At 39.4% G+C, this 16,183-nt stretch overlaps 1 protein-coding gene across 2 annotated transcripts in view; it reads right to left on the bottom strand.

Annotated features, from left to right (window-relative positions):
* RELN (reelin) overlaps positions 1 to 16,183 on the bottom strand; it is a 484,957-nt gene that overhangs the window by 81,676 nt on the left and 387,098 nt on the right. For both annotated transcript variants that reach the window (XM_081147442.1, XM_081147441.1), the window contains exons 29-34: positions 12,749 to 12,906; positions 10,799 to 11,006; positions 8,924 to 9,000; positions 2,270 to 2,428; positions 1,896 to 2,084; positions 945 to 1,218 (exon numbers count right to left, since the gene is read on the bottom strand). In XM_081147442.1, the coding sequence (XP_081003568.1) occupies positions 945 to 1,218; positions 1,896 to 2,084; positions 2,270 to 2,428; positions 8,924 to 9,000; positions 10,799 to 11,006; positions 12,749 to 12,906 (1,065 nt within the window). The remainder of the gene's footprint in view (positions 1 to 944; positions 1,219 to 1,895; positions 2,085 to 2,269; positions 2,429 to 8,923; positions 9,001 to 10,798; positions 11,007 to 12,748; positions 12,907 to 16,183) is intronic.

Below are 16,183 nucleotides of genomic sequence, written 5' to 3'. Positions count from 1 at the left end.
AGCAAGACATTGAAAACCTATTTGAAAAAATAATTACAGAAGACTTCCCCTACCTGAGGAAAGAAATAGACTTACAAGTCCAGGAAGCACAGAAGGTCCCAAACAAGAACCCAAAGTGGCCCACAGCACGACACATCATAATTAAAATGCCAAAGGTTAAAGACAAAGAGAGACTCTTAAAAGCAGCAAGAAAAAAGTAGTTAGTTACCTACAAGGGAGCACCCATACGGCTGTCAGCTGATTTCTCAACAGAAACTTTGCAGGCCAGAAGGGAGTGGCAAGAAATATTCAAAGTGATGAAAAACAAGGAACTACAATCAAGTTTACTCTACCCAGCAAAGCTATCATTTAAAACTGAAAATCAGATAAAGAGCTTCACAGATAAGCAAAAGCTAAAGGAGTTCATCACCACCATACCAGCACTACAGGAAATGTTAAAGGGTCTTCTTTAAGAAGAAGCTAATGAACAAAAGAATCTGACAAACTAAATAGATCCAGAGACACTGACACATGTAACAGACGATCATATTTCAGAGGAAAGAGGGAAGGGGGGTGGAGGGTGGGAAGAGATTAACCAAAGAAGTTATATGCATATATGCATAATCAACAGACACAGTCAATAATGGGGTGAAAGCCTGGGGAGGGGTGGGAGAGAGGTGGAGGGGGTCAATTGGGGGGAAAAGTGGGACACCTTTAATACTTTCAACAATAAAGATAAATTTAAAAAAAAAAGGAAAGAAAAGCTCAGCCTTGAAAAACTTTAGAACTCCTCACCACATTAAAGAATGCAGCCCAAAGTACCTTGCACTTTTCTTCCTGGCACACTCTGTGCATAATTAGCATGAGAAAGTAATAGAATTGCCAAGTGGAAACACAATTATTTTCAAATTAGGTGACAGAAACCTAAAGAACGTTCTCCCATGTAGCCAAATGACAATTCTCACATGGTGGAGAGTGGAAGGTAGACAGTGATCCGCTTCCAATTCTGGAATCTTTCTGAGGTGTAAATTGAACTTTCTGTGTAGTGCAGACAGCCAATGGTTGGAGGGACGCACTCCTCAGTGACAAGATGCCAGTCCCTGCCATTGTTCAGAGAATACTGGAGCTGAACGCTGTGGGAGTCGCTGAAGGGCTTGCTACAGCCCATGCTCATTTCAAACTGCAAGAAGGTCGATGCTGACACATGAAAGTCCCAGGTCTCAGCATAACGAGGTTTTCCTACAAAAAAGGAAAAGTTTAATGGGCAGCATATAACTGTGCTCTCTTTTCTTATTTGGCATTTATGCTTGTCATATACACGTTCAGTAGCAAATGAAAATCATGTCTTCTCCTAAGTGCCTCATATGTCCTTTGACTTTTTGTCTCATGGTAAGTATAGGGTGTCCTCACAAAATGTATACACACACTTTGAATAATTATAAATGCAGTGTTTATTAAAATACATTTCATTTTCAAAACTGAGCTATAAGCTGTTGAAGTGCACATACATTTTTTTGGAACACACTGAATTTTATTTGATTGACATAGACTCGAAAACATGGAAGGCTGCTAACCTGAAGAACTTAACTATCTCGAGAAGGGTGAATATAGAGTCTTAAGTCTGTAATTCTGCAAGTTATGAAACAAAGGAATGTCTTCAGATAGATATATTTTGCTCTTCTTTTAATAAACCTTAGTCATATTATACATGCTCTATGAAAGAGAGTTCTAACAAAAACTGTCATTGGGTTCACCAAGTTATATTAGAGGAAATAGAACTTTTTTTTTCCAAGAGCCTGCCTCAGCACAGACAGTTACGCACACAGTTTTGCATTAGAGAATCTCCTCTTGGGTTTTAGTTAATTTAGTCCTTTAGTTAATTAAATATTCTCCCTTTAGCTGGTGAAAATATATACCTATGTTTTCAGTGAATATCAGAGCAGTATCCATAGAGAGACAGTCAATGTCAACTTGACCTCCTTGGATTCGATACCAGTTAGCTTGCAAATCTATAGAGCCATCAAACTTGTCTTGAAACCCAGTTTGAGAGCTGTCATTCATTCCGATAAGGACATCATCCAAGGCCCACTGGGCTGAATGCTTCCCTGAAATCAGATGAATAAAGGCAGTTAGAGAAGGTTCGTTATGTACAATATACATATCTTTATGACAGTGCATTTAAATCAAGTTCTCTAGAAATCGATAGCAAATTAAGAAACACACAATACAATGTGGCTTTAACTATAAGACCTAAATGCTACCACAGAAGTTGGGGTGAGCAGTAACTTGCCATGTTGGGGTTGCCACCATCGGAAAGCCGTTGCAGGTGTCTTAGCCTCCCGTGGCAGGTCAATGGAAATGATCTGTGGTTCCAGAAATGACATGAAGTCCAACTCTCGAAGCAAATGCCAGAATATTCCATTGTCATTTGAATACTGAACAATAAGCCCTGAGTTAAAAGACATAAATCCAGTTACTTGGACAGCTTTCCTAGAGGCAAAAAAGGCAATGAACAGTATTTTTTAAATGGCAAGACTGCAGCAAAACTTCAAATTGCATCTCATAGAATGAGGGCACATACATCTAACTTCCAAAGAATGAATTAGTAGACCTGAAGGCTCATCAATTTCTTGACAGTTTCTAATGCACCAACTCCCAGGAAATGGAGAAAAAAAATTCATAAGCTCTTTTAAAGACCACTCAGTGTTGTATGAGCAATGAGTAGGTTAGTAAGGGGAACATAAAAATCACTCTGGATTATGTATTTGAATTTTAGATTCTGTCCTGAATATTACAGTCTCATATCATTATTATATACTCAGAAGGAATATCTCAGTCTCCCCAGCACAAAGACAAGCAGTGCACTTTTCTGCTGAAGCACCAGATGGTAAGAGAGGCCCGATTTGAAATTCTGTTAAGCAGAAGGATCCTTTACTGACTCTTCACACTTTGTCAGACCTTGGTCACTGAAGTCTGAATAAAGTAAAATTATTGAATTGCAAAGCAGAAAAACTCACTCCCCTCCAATGTTAGTTCTACTTTCCTTTCTCTGTGTCACCCTTTCCTCTTTCACTTATCCCATCCACCCAACGTCCCTCTGTCTATCACCAGAGTGATATGATTTAGGGACCTGCACATTAGAGTTTAAGGGACCTCATGTGTCACCCCTGTTACTTCTCCCAGAAACATTTTTATTTTAAAAGAGGACGCAGGGAAAGAGTAATGATGAATGCGAAGGAAAAATAGCTAATGATGAAATAGTGGGAATCAACAGGAGATTTATATACATTTTTTTTGAAGGGGGGGTAGAGGGTTTTCTTGACATCTATGTAATTGCCTATTCCATAATTCTCCTAAAACTGGCACTTCATATTAATAATTATGACTGGATACTGAAGTAATTTCTGAGTATTCACAGAAATTATGTTCAGGAAAGTTGTATTCATTATATTAATTTTATTATATTTTAATCTTTTTGGAAAAATTTAAATCATTCATGGTACATAAAATGATTTTTTAATTCCCCCATTATTACCTGACCAGAATATTTCAATCCTATATCATGCTGATCAACAAAGAGTTTAAAAAATATTATAATGAAATATAAAGAAAGTCTTTTAAGGCTTATTGATAGCACATGGAATTATTGTCACCATATCTGATAAGAGATGATGCCAGGAACAATAATAATTGATATGAAAAAAATTAGGAGTCTCAGAAGAATAAATCCTACCATATTTAAAATAGAAGAAATCATTATTTTTAGTGAGAGGATTAAAATACTCAAAGAATACAAACTCTTTGGGGAGAGAGGATGCTGTATACAGGTGTAGAGATGGGCAGTTAGTGCTTTATTGGGTGGAGGTGAGACCCATGTGTTGAAGAGAGAGTCACACCAAAGGTCATGAAGAAAATTGAAGTTAGGCTGTTTCTAGTGTTTATTCTCGTTAAGTTGAGGAGCCTTTGGCAAAACTTCAGTTTCCAATCCTTGATGCTTGCTCAAAATACGACCCATGTATTTTTTTTTTTTTAAATATATCTTTATTGATTTCAGAGAGGAAAGGAGAGGGAGAGAGAGAGATAGAAACATCAATGATGAGAGAGTCATTGATCGAGTCCGCAACTGGGGCATGTGCCCTGACCAGGAATCGAACCCTGATTGCCTGGATCCTAGGTCGACGCTCAACCGCTGAGCCACACCCGGCCAGGAATGACCCATGTATTAACGTTATTTGGGGTGGCTGAAAGAACAGACACTTTAACATTTAGTTTTACTTGTGGCTATCAATTTGTGTGGATATGGTTTACAATCACTAAGAGGAGAGAGAGAGACAATAACTTAGATAGTTACCTGCGGTGACCTATTCAGGAGGTAGGTTACAGTACCAGAAATGAAGCATCATGACAATAAAATCATCTCACTGGCTGGTCCTTTCTAGTATCTTCTACTGAAAGTATGGCCCAAGGACCAGAACTTACATCACCTAGGAGGAGGCCCTACCTGTGGTGGTTTTAAAACATGTTCACAAATTGTTTAACACTCTTCCCTTCAAAAAGTGGAGCTTAAGCCTCCTCTTTTTGAGTGAGGCTGGATATAGTACCTTGCTTCTAGTAACTAGGATATGTTAGGGGCGACAGTGGTGACTGACTGGCCAGAAAAGGCACCTGCACTTTCTTCCTTGCTCGCTCTCATGGATCTCTCGCTCTGAGGAAAGTCAGGGGAGACGTAACGTTGGCAGCTAAAATGGCACCAGAATGTTGCAGGCAATTGGACCTCGGTTCAGCAACCTTGGTACTTGAGTTCTGGCTAAGAAAGAAAGAGCCAAGACTGAACTATAAGAGAAAGTTTATTTAGAAAGTCACAAAGGTAGAAGTGACAGGTAGAAGAAATGGACTCAGGAAACAAGTTACAGAGGCAAAAGAAGGGGCCCTTGGAGTTTAGGAGAGAGAAAGGTAAAGGTAACATGCCTGGGGCAGAAAGGGGAGGGGCATAGGAAAGGCCTGAGTGTGCTCGAGAGGGACAGCTTACTGGGTCCTGAGTCCTAAGGGCTTTTAAGGATAGGGATTTGAGGGGAGGCCCCAGGGGAGGATCACAATAAAATATTCATTAGTTTTCCAGGTGTGTCCTTTCAGGGTTGTGGTCTCTACTGATTGGTTGGCACCTGGGCAGCTGGTCCTGAGGTCAGTCATGGCATCACTTGCCTGGTTTTGCTGCTTTTCTGGGCCTGGAGCTGAAATGTAACTGAGGCCTAGATGTTCTTCTCTCTAGGGGTTAATGCTTAAGGGAGTGTTTTTTCAAGGGCCTGCCTGGGAGTCACATGAGGCCAATATTTGGCCCCTGTTCCTCCTCCAAGGGGGTCAACCTCATGACTAGTGACATGCCAGGGGAAAGGTCAGGGGAGGGTCCGAACTGCATGGCCAGAGATATGAAAGGTCAGGGGGTCTAAGCCGCATGACAGTGATATACTAGGGGAGGAGAAGTCACTCTGGGGGTGAGGTCTCCGTGTTCCCAGTTTTGCTCATTGCTAGGCACTTAGGGCGTTTGCTCTAGGGACCTTCTGTACCTGGTTAATCATCCTTTCTTTGCTCATGTCTGTCTAACTGCTCACCATAGTAATAAGGACACTCAAGCAGCCTGTGGACAGGTCCACATACTGAGATACTGAGGCCTCTTGCCAAGAGCCACATAAGTGGGCAATCTTGGAAATAGGTCTTCCAGCCCTAGCTGAGTCTGCAGAGGATTGCACCCCACCTGGCCTTTATCTTGTATGCAGCCTCATGAGAAATCCTGAGCCAGAACTATCCAGCTAAGCTGCTCCTGAATGCCTGACTCACAGAAATGGCTTTCGGCCACTCAGTTTTAGAGAAATCTGTTATGTAGCATACCAGCCCCGTCCTACTGAATCAGGATCTGCATTTGAACAAGCCTCCAAAGGGATTCAGATGTACATTAAAAGATGAGCAGTGTGGCTCAAGAGGCCCGTACTCCATCTGGTTTCTGCCTGTTGCCTTTCTCCTCATTACTTTTTCAGGAGAGTCACATATACCTTCAGGCAGCAGCAAAGTCTGCAGAGATGAGGACTCCCAATTCCAAAGGACAATAAAGAAATGCCCCCCGGAGAAGTATGAAAGAGTGGAGAAATGCAATAAGGAAAACCAGCAATATCCATATTTTATATCAACTGCTGAGCCTCATTAGCTGCGTCATCTAACACACTGCGTATCTGAATAAACTAAGCCATTTTAGCTCATCTACCGAACGTTTAAGGCTTGTAAAACATTTCTCTTTTTAAATTATAACTCCATCTGCATTCTGCCCAGTCATATAGGAAATAACCTAATTTTGATTTTAATTCCAAATATGTAAATTGAGGTTTCAGCTTGGGTAAGTAAAACATCTTTACTTTCATCACTGAAAAAGATTTGTTCAAGGATTTAGAAAGATTTACATTTTAACAACCAGTTTTCAATAAAAGGCTAAGAAATGCCTGTGGGATGTGAATTACATGGCCAGCAGTGAGTTCAGGAAAATGGCTCATGAGTAGCTGAGCAGAAGTTGTTTTTTCCTAAAGGGACCCTAAGGGAATTTGCCCCAAAGGCATGTAACAGCACTGTAACCAGAGGTTGTGTAGAAGAGAGCCTAATACCTGTGAAAAGTGGATGCTTCCTAATACACTTTGGTCAGAGGTTTTGTTTTTAGCTTATATGCAAATAGGGGTACAGATTGGTAATTTTCAGGAGTCAGGCACACAATTGCTACACTATCCCAAACACAAACTACTTTGAAATAGTAATTTTATTACAAAGGTTAAAGAAAACATCAAAATGCTTTACCTGAGGACATGACTAAGTCTTTTTTTTGCACCCCTCAAAGCTCCTATCTCTGCACGGGCAAAGCACGTGTTTGAGAAATATTCATTTGTTTTGCATTTCATATAGTTTCTATAGGGTAATCTTATAAACACCATATTATGTTGCTGGCTGGCTTAAAAACCCTCAGTTGGTTTCCAAGACACATGGATTCAGACCCCTTCTTCTTAACATGGCCCAGCTCCTGTCTGTCCCTTATTACAGACCACTCCCCAACCATTATGAGCCCTAAGCCACAGTGGCCTTCTTTCTGTTCCTCCAGGACCACAGTGCTTTTCCACCTCATGGTGTTTGCTGTTTCTTCTGCCAGGAAAACTTCTCCTGAGCTGTGCTGGCTTCTTCTTATCCTTTAGATTTCTACCTAAATGTCACTTCCTCAGGGAACCCCCCATTTTATCTAAATCAACATGTCCCCCTGAATAAGTTTACTTTCCATCTCATCAGCTTATTTATTTTCATCGAGCACATCAGTCTAGCCTCTTGCTTATTTCTTTTCTTTATTGTTCATTTTCTAACTCCTCTCACTAGAATGCATGTGCCCTTAAGGCGGGGGTTTAGTCTGCTCTGGTCAGTGGTGCCACACTGGTTCTTCCCCTTCTGACACATGGTAATTTGCACTTCTTGTCCCTGTCACCACACTCTCCATTTGCTGCATGGCTGGCAATACCCATAATCTACCCAGCAACTGCTTCATTATTTTCTGTGCTAGAATGAGGACCTCAGATGATCCAGGATGAAATGCAGCACAAAGGAGAAATACATATTAACCCACTGAGACTTAGGGAGCTGTAGCATAACCTAACTCATCACGACTGATGCATCAGTCTCTTGGTGACACTGTATCTGCAGCTCACTAGAACAGTGCCTGGCTTAGAGCAGATTCTTAATAAATACTTTTTGAAGATATTAAGGAACACAACATGGTCTATAAAAGTTTCTAGACTGCTGCATCAGTAAGTAGATGATCTGGATAATTACTAGACTAAAAGTACTGAGATACTCAGAAAAAGTCATGAAAGCTTTCAGTTAGTGACTGTTATGGCCAAGGACATTTAGAATTTATGAACAGAGCTATCTGTAGCTCTACTGGCTAACAGGTACTGTTTAAGCCAACGTGTTTTACAGTCAGGCCTGAGACAATAATACACTTAGAAGCTATAAAACTCTTCACATGACATGTATGAGATCAGGGTTTGGAGAAGGACCTGTCTGAGAAGCCCATGGATTTTATGCTAGGAGCCAATTCACATTCAGAGTCTCTTAAGGAGCCTCATCATATTTGTAGAGCTTCTGAAAGCCGCCTTGCATGCTTCAAGCCTTCTGCATTTCTTTCAGAACTGAATCACTGAAGCAGAGGATGGTATGGATGCCTAAAAGGGCAGAGTTCTGGGCAAGAAGAGAGGCAGTATATAGCGTGGTGGTTAAGTCATAGGGTCTGGATCCAGTGCAAGTGGTTTGAATCCCTGTTAACCCGCTTACTGACTGCATAATCTTGGGTAAGTTGCTTGACTTCCCTATACCTCAGCTTCTATATCATAAAATAGGACTACTAAGAGTACTTCTGGCAAAGGGGTATGATGGAGATTAAATGAACTAACACAGATAAAACACTTGATACAGGGCCTTGTATAATATGTGCTCAGTTAATGTTTATTATTACTGGAAACTGCTCCTTCTACCCAAGAATTCTAGTACCCCCAGAATGTTTATGGGCAGAAAGTAGCATTGGAAATGCATTCAGTAATGGCCTATGCAAACAAGTTTCTAGCCCCCATGCTGAATGTAAAGGTCTCAGCTGTTTTTTTTTCCTCGCTGTGGAAAGTTATAAATTATCAGGGTACCTAGGACAAATATAGTTTGGCCCTGAGCAGACATGATGCTTTTTGGGTTTAAGAATCTGGATGCGGAATCTTGGAGATCATGGCTCTATGCAACTGTCCATTCAATGACAGAGAGAAGAAAAGGAATGATTCAGGGCAGTGGATCAGTTTGCAAAATCCTGGCCCAACTTTGAGAGATAAAATAACTAATTCACCAATAGTAACTGTAGTTTCTATCAAAGATAGCAGCTTACCTTCATTTCTAGCTCTTGGTTTGATGCAGGTAATGCCTGAAGTTTTGCTTCCAATTTGTATATAAAACTGAACGAGTCTGGAAGGGAAAAAAACTCCAGTTTGCTTACAAATAGGTGAATTCAGAACAGATTTAGCCTTTTGTGCTTTGACACACACAAAAAGTCCTATAATTCTTAAGTTTTACTTTTAAACATAAAGGGCATATGACCAACAGGAACAACAGAGATTATATAGTAAGTTATTCTGTAACCATTAAAAAATAATTCATATGACATTAATTTTACTCTTTTAAAATATATGTATATATATTTTTTATTGACTTCAGACAGAGAGGAAGGGAGAGGGAAAGAGAAACAGAAACATCAATGATGAGTCACTGATCGGCTGCCTCCTGCACGCCCCCTGCTGGGGATCAAGCACACAACCTGGGCATGTGCCCTGACCGGGAATCGAGCCTCCATCTCCCGGATCCTAGGTCGATGCTTAAGTGCTGAGCCACGCCGGCCCGGCTAATTTTATTCTGTAATAATGATCTAAACAAAAGGGAACAGTTTATCACCACTTCATTTTGACAGTCTGATGTAATTAAATAAAATCACTGAAATGAGAATTCCTTAAATCAATATAATATTATTCTCGGAAACTCAAGACGAGGACAACTTTTTACATTAAGAAGCTGAGCTCTTTGGTCTTGGCCACAGAAGCAAGATGACCAAGGGAAACATCATCGCTGGGAAAGTGCCACAACGAGACACACACGCTGGCTGTCACAGTGGCTCGAGGATACCACCTTCAGGGGCCCACCTGCTGCAAGTACGGCTACCCGGCCAAGTGGAAGGGGAGGAATAACTGGAGTACAAAGGCTAAACAAGGAAACACCACTGGGACTGGTTAGATAAGGCACCTATTGTATGCTGCAGATTCAGGCCTGGACTCTGTGAAGGAACAACACCTAAATCCAAGAGGGCAGCATCCAGCTCATCTTAAGAATTTCAGTGATTAGTGGTGCAATAAATATTCTGGTTTACAAAGGAGAAAAAAAAAAGCAGCAGCAGCTGAATGCTACATTTGTCTAGGGAGAGATTACTCCCGGTATTACTGACTTAGACAGAGATGGTTTAATTTTTCACAACTGACACTCATTCAGTGTGAATGAGATTATGCTTCAGTTCATGGTAAACCAACAGAGAGGGCCTAGGTAACAGGCAGCTTCTGTGAGAAGGACTCAGAAGGAAGGGGAAAGAGATTGAAAGCAGAAAATATGACACAGAACCCCAGAATTTAGTGAGAACAAGGTCTAAGAGTTTCAAACCTTTTTTTTTTTTTTTTTTTTTTTTACTTTTCTTTCTCCCAATTCTCAAATAATTTAATTGATTAAAATAAAAGCACAGTTTTATTTTAGGTGTGCTACTACTATTTCATTTGACCTTAAAACCAAGCAGTTACTTATTTTACCAGTAGGTGTCAGTGTAGATATTTTAAATTTCTGGAGCAGTTTTCATTAAGTGAAGACAAATAAACTTAGATAAATGGAATGCACCATTTTCAGACACAAAATTTAAATTTAAAGTTGAAAAAAATTTTTGTTTCACCTGGCACATATTAAAAATAATACAAAATTGTCTTCATAATAATGAGAACTTTAGAAAACCAAGCTGACATACAAGCCTCGGTGATAACTTTATACTGGTTAATAAATTGTGGTATAAACTTTGTAGAAATTACCTATTTTATTACAGACTTAGAGTTATGTTTCATTTTTACATATCAGAATCTATATAGAGAAACACTGTTATGTAAACCCTCAATAACAGAACAGAGTGTTCCATGGTAAATACAATGTTCATGGAGAAGTGTACTAATTAACTACTTACCTGATATTCCTAGTGTCCAGAGGGACAGTCCGCGCTTCCCTTTTCCCTGGGCCACTGAAGTAGAGAGATTTGCCATCATTAAGTGTTCCACAGCCCGTTCCAACCTGGCCTCCAGTTATCTTGTACCACAGAGAGCTGAGCTTCCCCTCAAACCTATCGAACATCTCACTGTGATTAGGCACATTAGACACACAGGTTCCTTGTGCAGCTTCCGAGAAAAGAAACAGGAGAGAGGCTTTGTTGAAATCTTTACACATTTTAAGGTACATTCAGCACATGGGCAAAGGAAGCATTTGCACAGGTGTTAGGGGAAAAAAAAACACATGAAAATTTGTATCTCACAATTGTCTGACTGAAATACAGCCATCACTACATCCTCAGAAACACTATTCTGCCTCTATAATTGTGTATTTTTTAATAGGAGACATTAGGAACCACATGGCTCTTGCTACTTACATGATTTTTACAAACTGAGAAATAGATTTTGTCTACAATAGTCAGTTTGTTTGTTGTCCTTCTATTAGAGGATCAATGGGGGGGGGGTGTTTAATTCCAGATTTTAGAAAACCACCCTGAAACCACAGGTGACAGTGCTCTACACTGAAGGCTTGCTACAACACATGTTTGCCCTTGGTCATGCTCCAGAAGGGCAGGGCACTGAAAAGCTGGGAAGGATCTGTTTGAAGCTGCCTCCAGGAAAAATTCTAAAACAGGTTTTGTAGTTTATATTATTTTCTCTCTTTTTTTAAAGAAATGTTTTTAAAAAATATGTTCTAATTGATTTTTTGGAGCGAGAGGAAGGGAGATAGAAATATCGATGAGAGAGAAACATTGATGGACTGCCTCCTGCATGCCCCCTACTGGGGATCAAGCTTGCAACCCAAGAATGTGCTCTGACTGGGAATCAAACCAGTGACCTCTTGGTGCATGGGACAATGCTCAATCCACTGAACCACACCGGCTGGGCTTCTCTCTTTAATTTTACTCTTTAATCTCAGCTCCCTTTTTATTTTTGCTTATAACAACCTTCAATGGTGACTGTGGTCAGAAACTACTTTTCTTGTAAAGTTCTCCTTGGTAGTCTTGGATTTATCATTTCATAAGTTGATTGTAACTTTAAATGTATGGAATTATATTTCTTATGCATGGATACAGACAATAGTGTGGCGAAGGACTAAGGGGTGGGTGCTAGATGGAGAGAGTCAATGAGTGGAAAACAGGGAACATCTGTATTACTTTCAACAGTAAAGATAAATTTAAAAAAAAAAAAAAGCAATGTAAAGAGCACAGGGAGCCCTTGCAGCCAAGGGATTAAGAGCTTGGGCCTGGTCTTTAGAAAATGACTACAAGGATTTGAAGCCTAGCTCCAGCAATTCCTAGCTGTGCGATCATGTCAGAGTTGCTTAATCTCTCTTGCCTCAGTTTCCTCAAATGTAAACAGGAACAATAACAGTATTATGGGACAGGGTTATTGTTAGAATTAAATGAGATGAAATAAAAGGCACTACTATAGTGCCTAAAATGAATTAGGAACTCAAGCAATGTTAATTATTACTAATAAAATTTGTGTTGGCCTTGGCCAGGTAGCTCAGTTGGTTGGAGTGTCGTCTCAATAGGCCAAGGTTGTGGGTTCAATCTCTGGTCAGGGCACATACAAGAAGCAACAAATGAATGCATAAAAAGTGGAACAACAAGTCAATGTTTCTCTTTCTCTCAGTCTCTCTTTCTCCATCTCTCTCTCTAAAATCAACAAAAAATTTGTTATATTTTTCTTCCTGAGGTAGCTCAAAACTACAAAGTATTTTAGCACCTCATGTGCTTGGGTTGCAAATTCCTACAGTTAGGACTTAAAGAAGAATAAACTTAGAATCTATTTCCTTGGAAGAAGTAACATGAAACATAGTAACTAGCGATAATATTTTACAATCAGACACTTGTCTGAGGCCTTACCAGTGTACCCCAGGTCACAGAAACACACCCCAGAAACACAGTCTCCATGGCCACTGCAGTAACTGGGACAAGGCTCGGATATGTACACTCCATCCAAACCAAAGGGAGGCACGTTTTTCTGTGAGCTGCTCTCCTGGATCCATCGGAATCTGATCTTACTGTTAGGAAAAACAACACATGTTTCTTGTACCAACATCTCATAGCTAAGCACTGAACTATACAACAGTTAAAATAATTCAAGAGAGGTTAAATATTTATTTGAAAGTTATGTCTGCTTGATTGGACACTTAATCTTCATAAGGTGTCTTTCTCAGAACTCCTTGATTTCTACTTCAGAATAAATGTTTCAATATCAGGAGGGTATCAGGTACAGAAGACTTTTGATGTCCAGGAACATATTATAGGTTTTTACTTATATATTGTAAGAGGCTACTTGGAAACTTTTGAAACCATCAATAGGATGTTCATTGCTAGGACATACAAAGGGGCTCTGGCTACTTGGCACTACCATGACTCTGGCAGTGAAGAGTTAAGTTTGTACTGACAGCTCCATTCCCACCTGTTGCCTTCCTCTTCACTTTTCATCTGCAAATCTCCAAGATGCTCATTCTGTGAACTCTTAGCAACCAGCTGGGCTGCCAGTGAATACTGGTAACTGCCAATGAACAAAAGAGGGACCTGGTCCAGTGCTCCAAAACCCTGGAACATCAGTGGGCTGGGCTGCTGCCCAGTCCTTCTCCCTCCACAATAACAGTTTTGAGGCAGCCAAACTAAAACTTGTTCCCGTTGCTTTCTAAACTTTTCAATCCTTTCAATACATCTCTATTCTTTTTAAATATTTGGAAACTCACACACATCTATAATTTCATACCAGGAAAATACATTTTCTGCCTCAATTCTACTGATATCAAAGAGGGAAGATGGATTAAGCTATCTAGATTTTAATTAATCTTGCTGTCAATATTGATAGACTTTGGAGTGAATCAATAAACAAGGGTAAAAAATCTTAAAGATTAACGAAGATTGTCAAGGATAACTGTAGACAAAAAAGGAAACATTTTTGTCTACAGTTATCCTGAAAATAATAGGTCAGTATCAGAGCATATTTCTTTCTGGCTCTTCCAATTGTTTTGCTAATTTTGCAACACTTAACTATAACAATGACTTTTTTCTTTATTGTTTTTAGTTAACTACTTTAGGCAAATTTGCAAAATGTAACCAACAGTGTTGTTTACTAGAAGTAAAAGTGTCCAGAGATTACTTGTCTATTAATACAAAGTATTAACACATTCTTCAATGTGTTAAGAGAAAGGTGAACACTTAATTTCTTTGGAGCTAATTCAAAATACATTGGTCTTATTCTTTTAAGCAAAAGACATTGAATTAAATATTAGAAAAACAAAGCAAAAACAAAAAAAAGGAAAAAGAAAACGGGAATATAGTTGTAGAGTCTTGGACCTTGGGAAATTCCTCCCATTAGGGTTGTAATGTTAGACTCCAAATTTTGACAATATTCACACTTAGAATTTTCAGATTTCCAACACTGTAGTTGGAACATATTTACTATTCTCTAGTAGAGAGCTCAGGAACGTCAGCAACCAATAAGCTGGATGGTATTCAAATTAACCAAGAAGCTGGATTCTAATGGAAAATATTTCTTCTTCCAAAAGCTGAGGTCAAAGAAAATATTGATACATTGGTAGCCTCAAAATATTGGCTCACTTTGTGATATTAAGGACAAGTTTCTTTTATTTCTCACATGTAGCTTTATCAATTGGGTTATTTCACCCAACATCAAGCAGACTACAGCTTCAGATTCCACTATATATTATCTGGTTTTGGGGACTCAAACCAGATATGAGTGCTAATTTTTTGGCTCCTGATTCTGTTGACTACTTTCACAGTGATGTCTTCCAGCACAGATATTCTAGTCATTGCAGCAAAGATGCACCACCTGGTGCTCCCCAACTTCATGGAGTGCTGCACCTATTTATTTGGAAAAGTTGTGATTGGACCACAGTTTCAGAAAGGCATGTGGAGAGAAAAGCAGTGGTGGAGGTGAGGAGTACAAGGGCTGCATGCCCAGCTTGAGATGGGCAGAAAGCAGGACGAGATGGCTATTTAGCTGCAATCACAGATATATTTTCATGGAAAAGGAAATATGTCTCAGAAGGTGAAGCCTAGAGAGTAGAACCAATAGCTGGGAAGAACAATAGGTTAGGGAGCAGAACTGTCTTAATCAAGGAAACTTTCTTGTTCTGGACATTGTTCGTGGAAGAGGGAGTCTCTAGTAACAAGTATCTTGCTGGCTTTCAGAATTCCTATAACCAGTGGCTGCTATGCTGCCTTGTGCTTCCCATTCTTTATCTTTCTTTTTTTCTTTTAGTGGGAGTGTCTTATTGTGGTTATCCTGTCATTGTCTTTCCAATGTTGGATATGGGTGAGGTAGATAATTTGTTATTTTAGTTTACAGGCTTATGGGTAGAGAAGCCATATCCAGGGAGCCATGTCTACACCCTGACCTGGTATAGATCATGAGATTAGGGACTTTAATGGCTGATGCTGTGATGGGAAGTTTGTCTACTGAAGTCTATGATGTAATTTTTTGAGGGATACACATCTAAGTAACAAGGAAGGCAGAGATCACAACCAGTTTACCTAGCTAGATGATGCAAAGCAAATTTGATGATCAGTAAGGTAAAAGATTCACAAACAAAATGGTCTTCAAGAACTTTATGAATAAGCCACTCCCATAGATTGCTAAGCTTTTGTCATTGTATCAGTCAGGATGAGGTAAGTTATGCTGTGGTAACAAACAACTCCCAATCTCAGTGGCTTAACCTAACAAAAGCTTATTTCCTGATTATGCTGTATGTCCAGTATAGGCTGGTAAGGAGGTCTGCTTCTTGTAGACACTCAGGGACCCAGATTAATATAGGCTTCATTTTAAATCATGCTTTCATGAAGCAGAGAACATGACAAAAAGTACATGGGCCCTGAAGTCACATGCCTCATTTTCACTCCTACTTCATTAGACCATGTCGAACTTTAAAGGGTGTAGGGATAGCATAATCCTACAATATTCTAGGAAAAAAGCAAGCTGAATATATTGCTGAATGGTACTGTACTAATGAGTATGCCAACCATATATTAAGTTACATTCTCAGCAAGCAGTGCAAATACACTTATTGTATTATCTCAGCTCTGCAGAGATATGTCTTGATTGAATCACAATTTAATATTATGTTATAGGATTCAATTAAAAAGTGTCCACTTGAAGAATGTCCCTTTATCTTTCATAAAATGGTAGTTAAAAATACTGATCTCTATGTTACCTACTCTACCTGGTATAAGGATACATATACATGCTATATATTTCTTCTAGAATACTGAGCATGGAAAAAGTATCTATTTTAAAAAATCAGAATGTATATG

Source organism: Miniopterus schreibersii (assembly GCF_964146895.1).
Source record: "Miniopterus schreibersii genome assembly, chromosome: 9".
Lineage (NCBI taxonomy): Eukaryota > Metazoa > Chordata > Mammalia > Chiroptera > Miniopteridae > Miniopterus > Miniopterus schreibersii.
The sequence above is the reverse complement of the archived record's forward strand: the minus strand, read 5'-3'. Positions and strand labels throughout refer to the sequence as shown.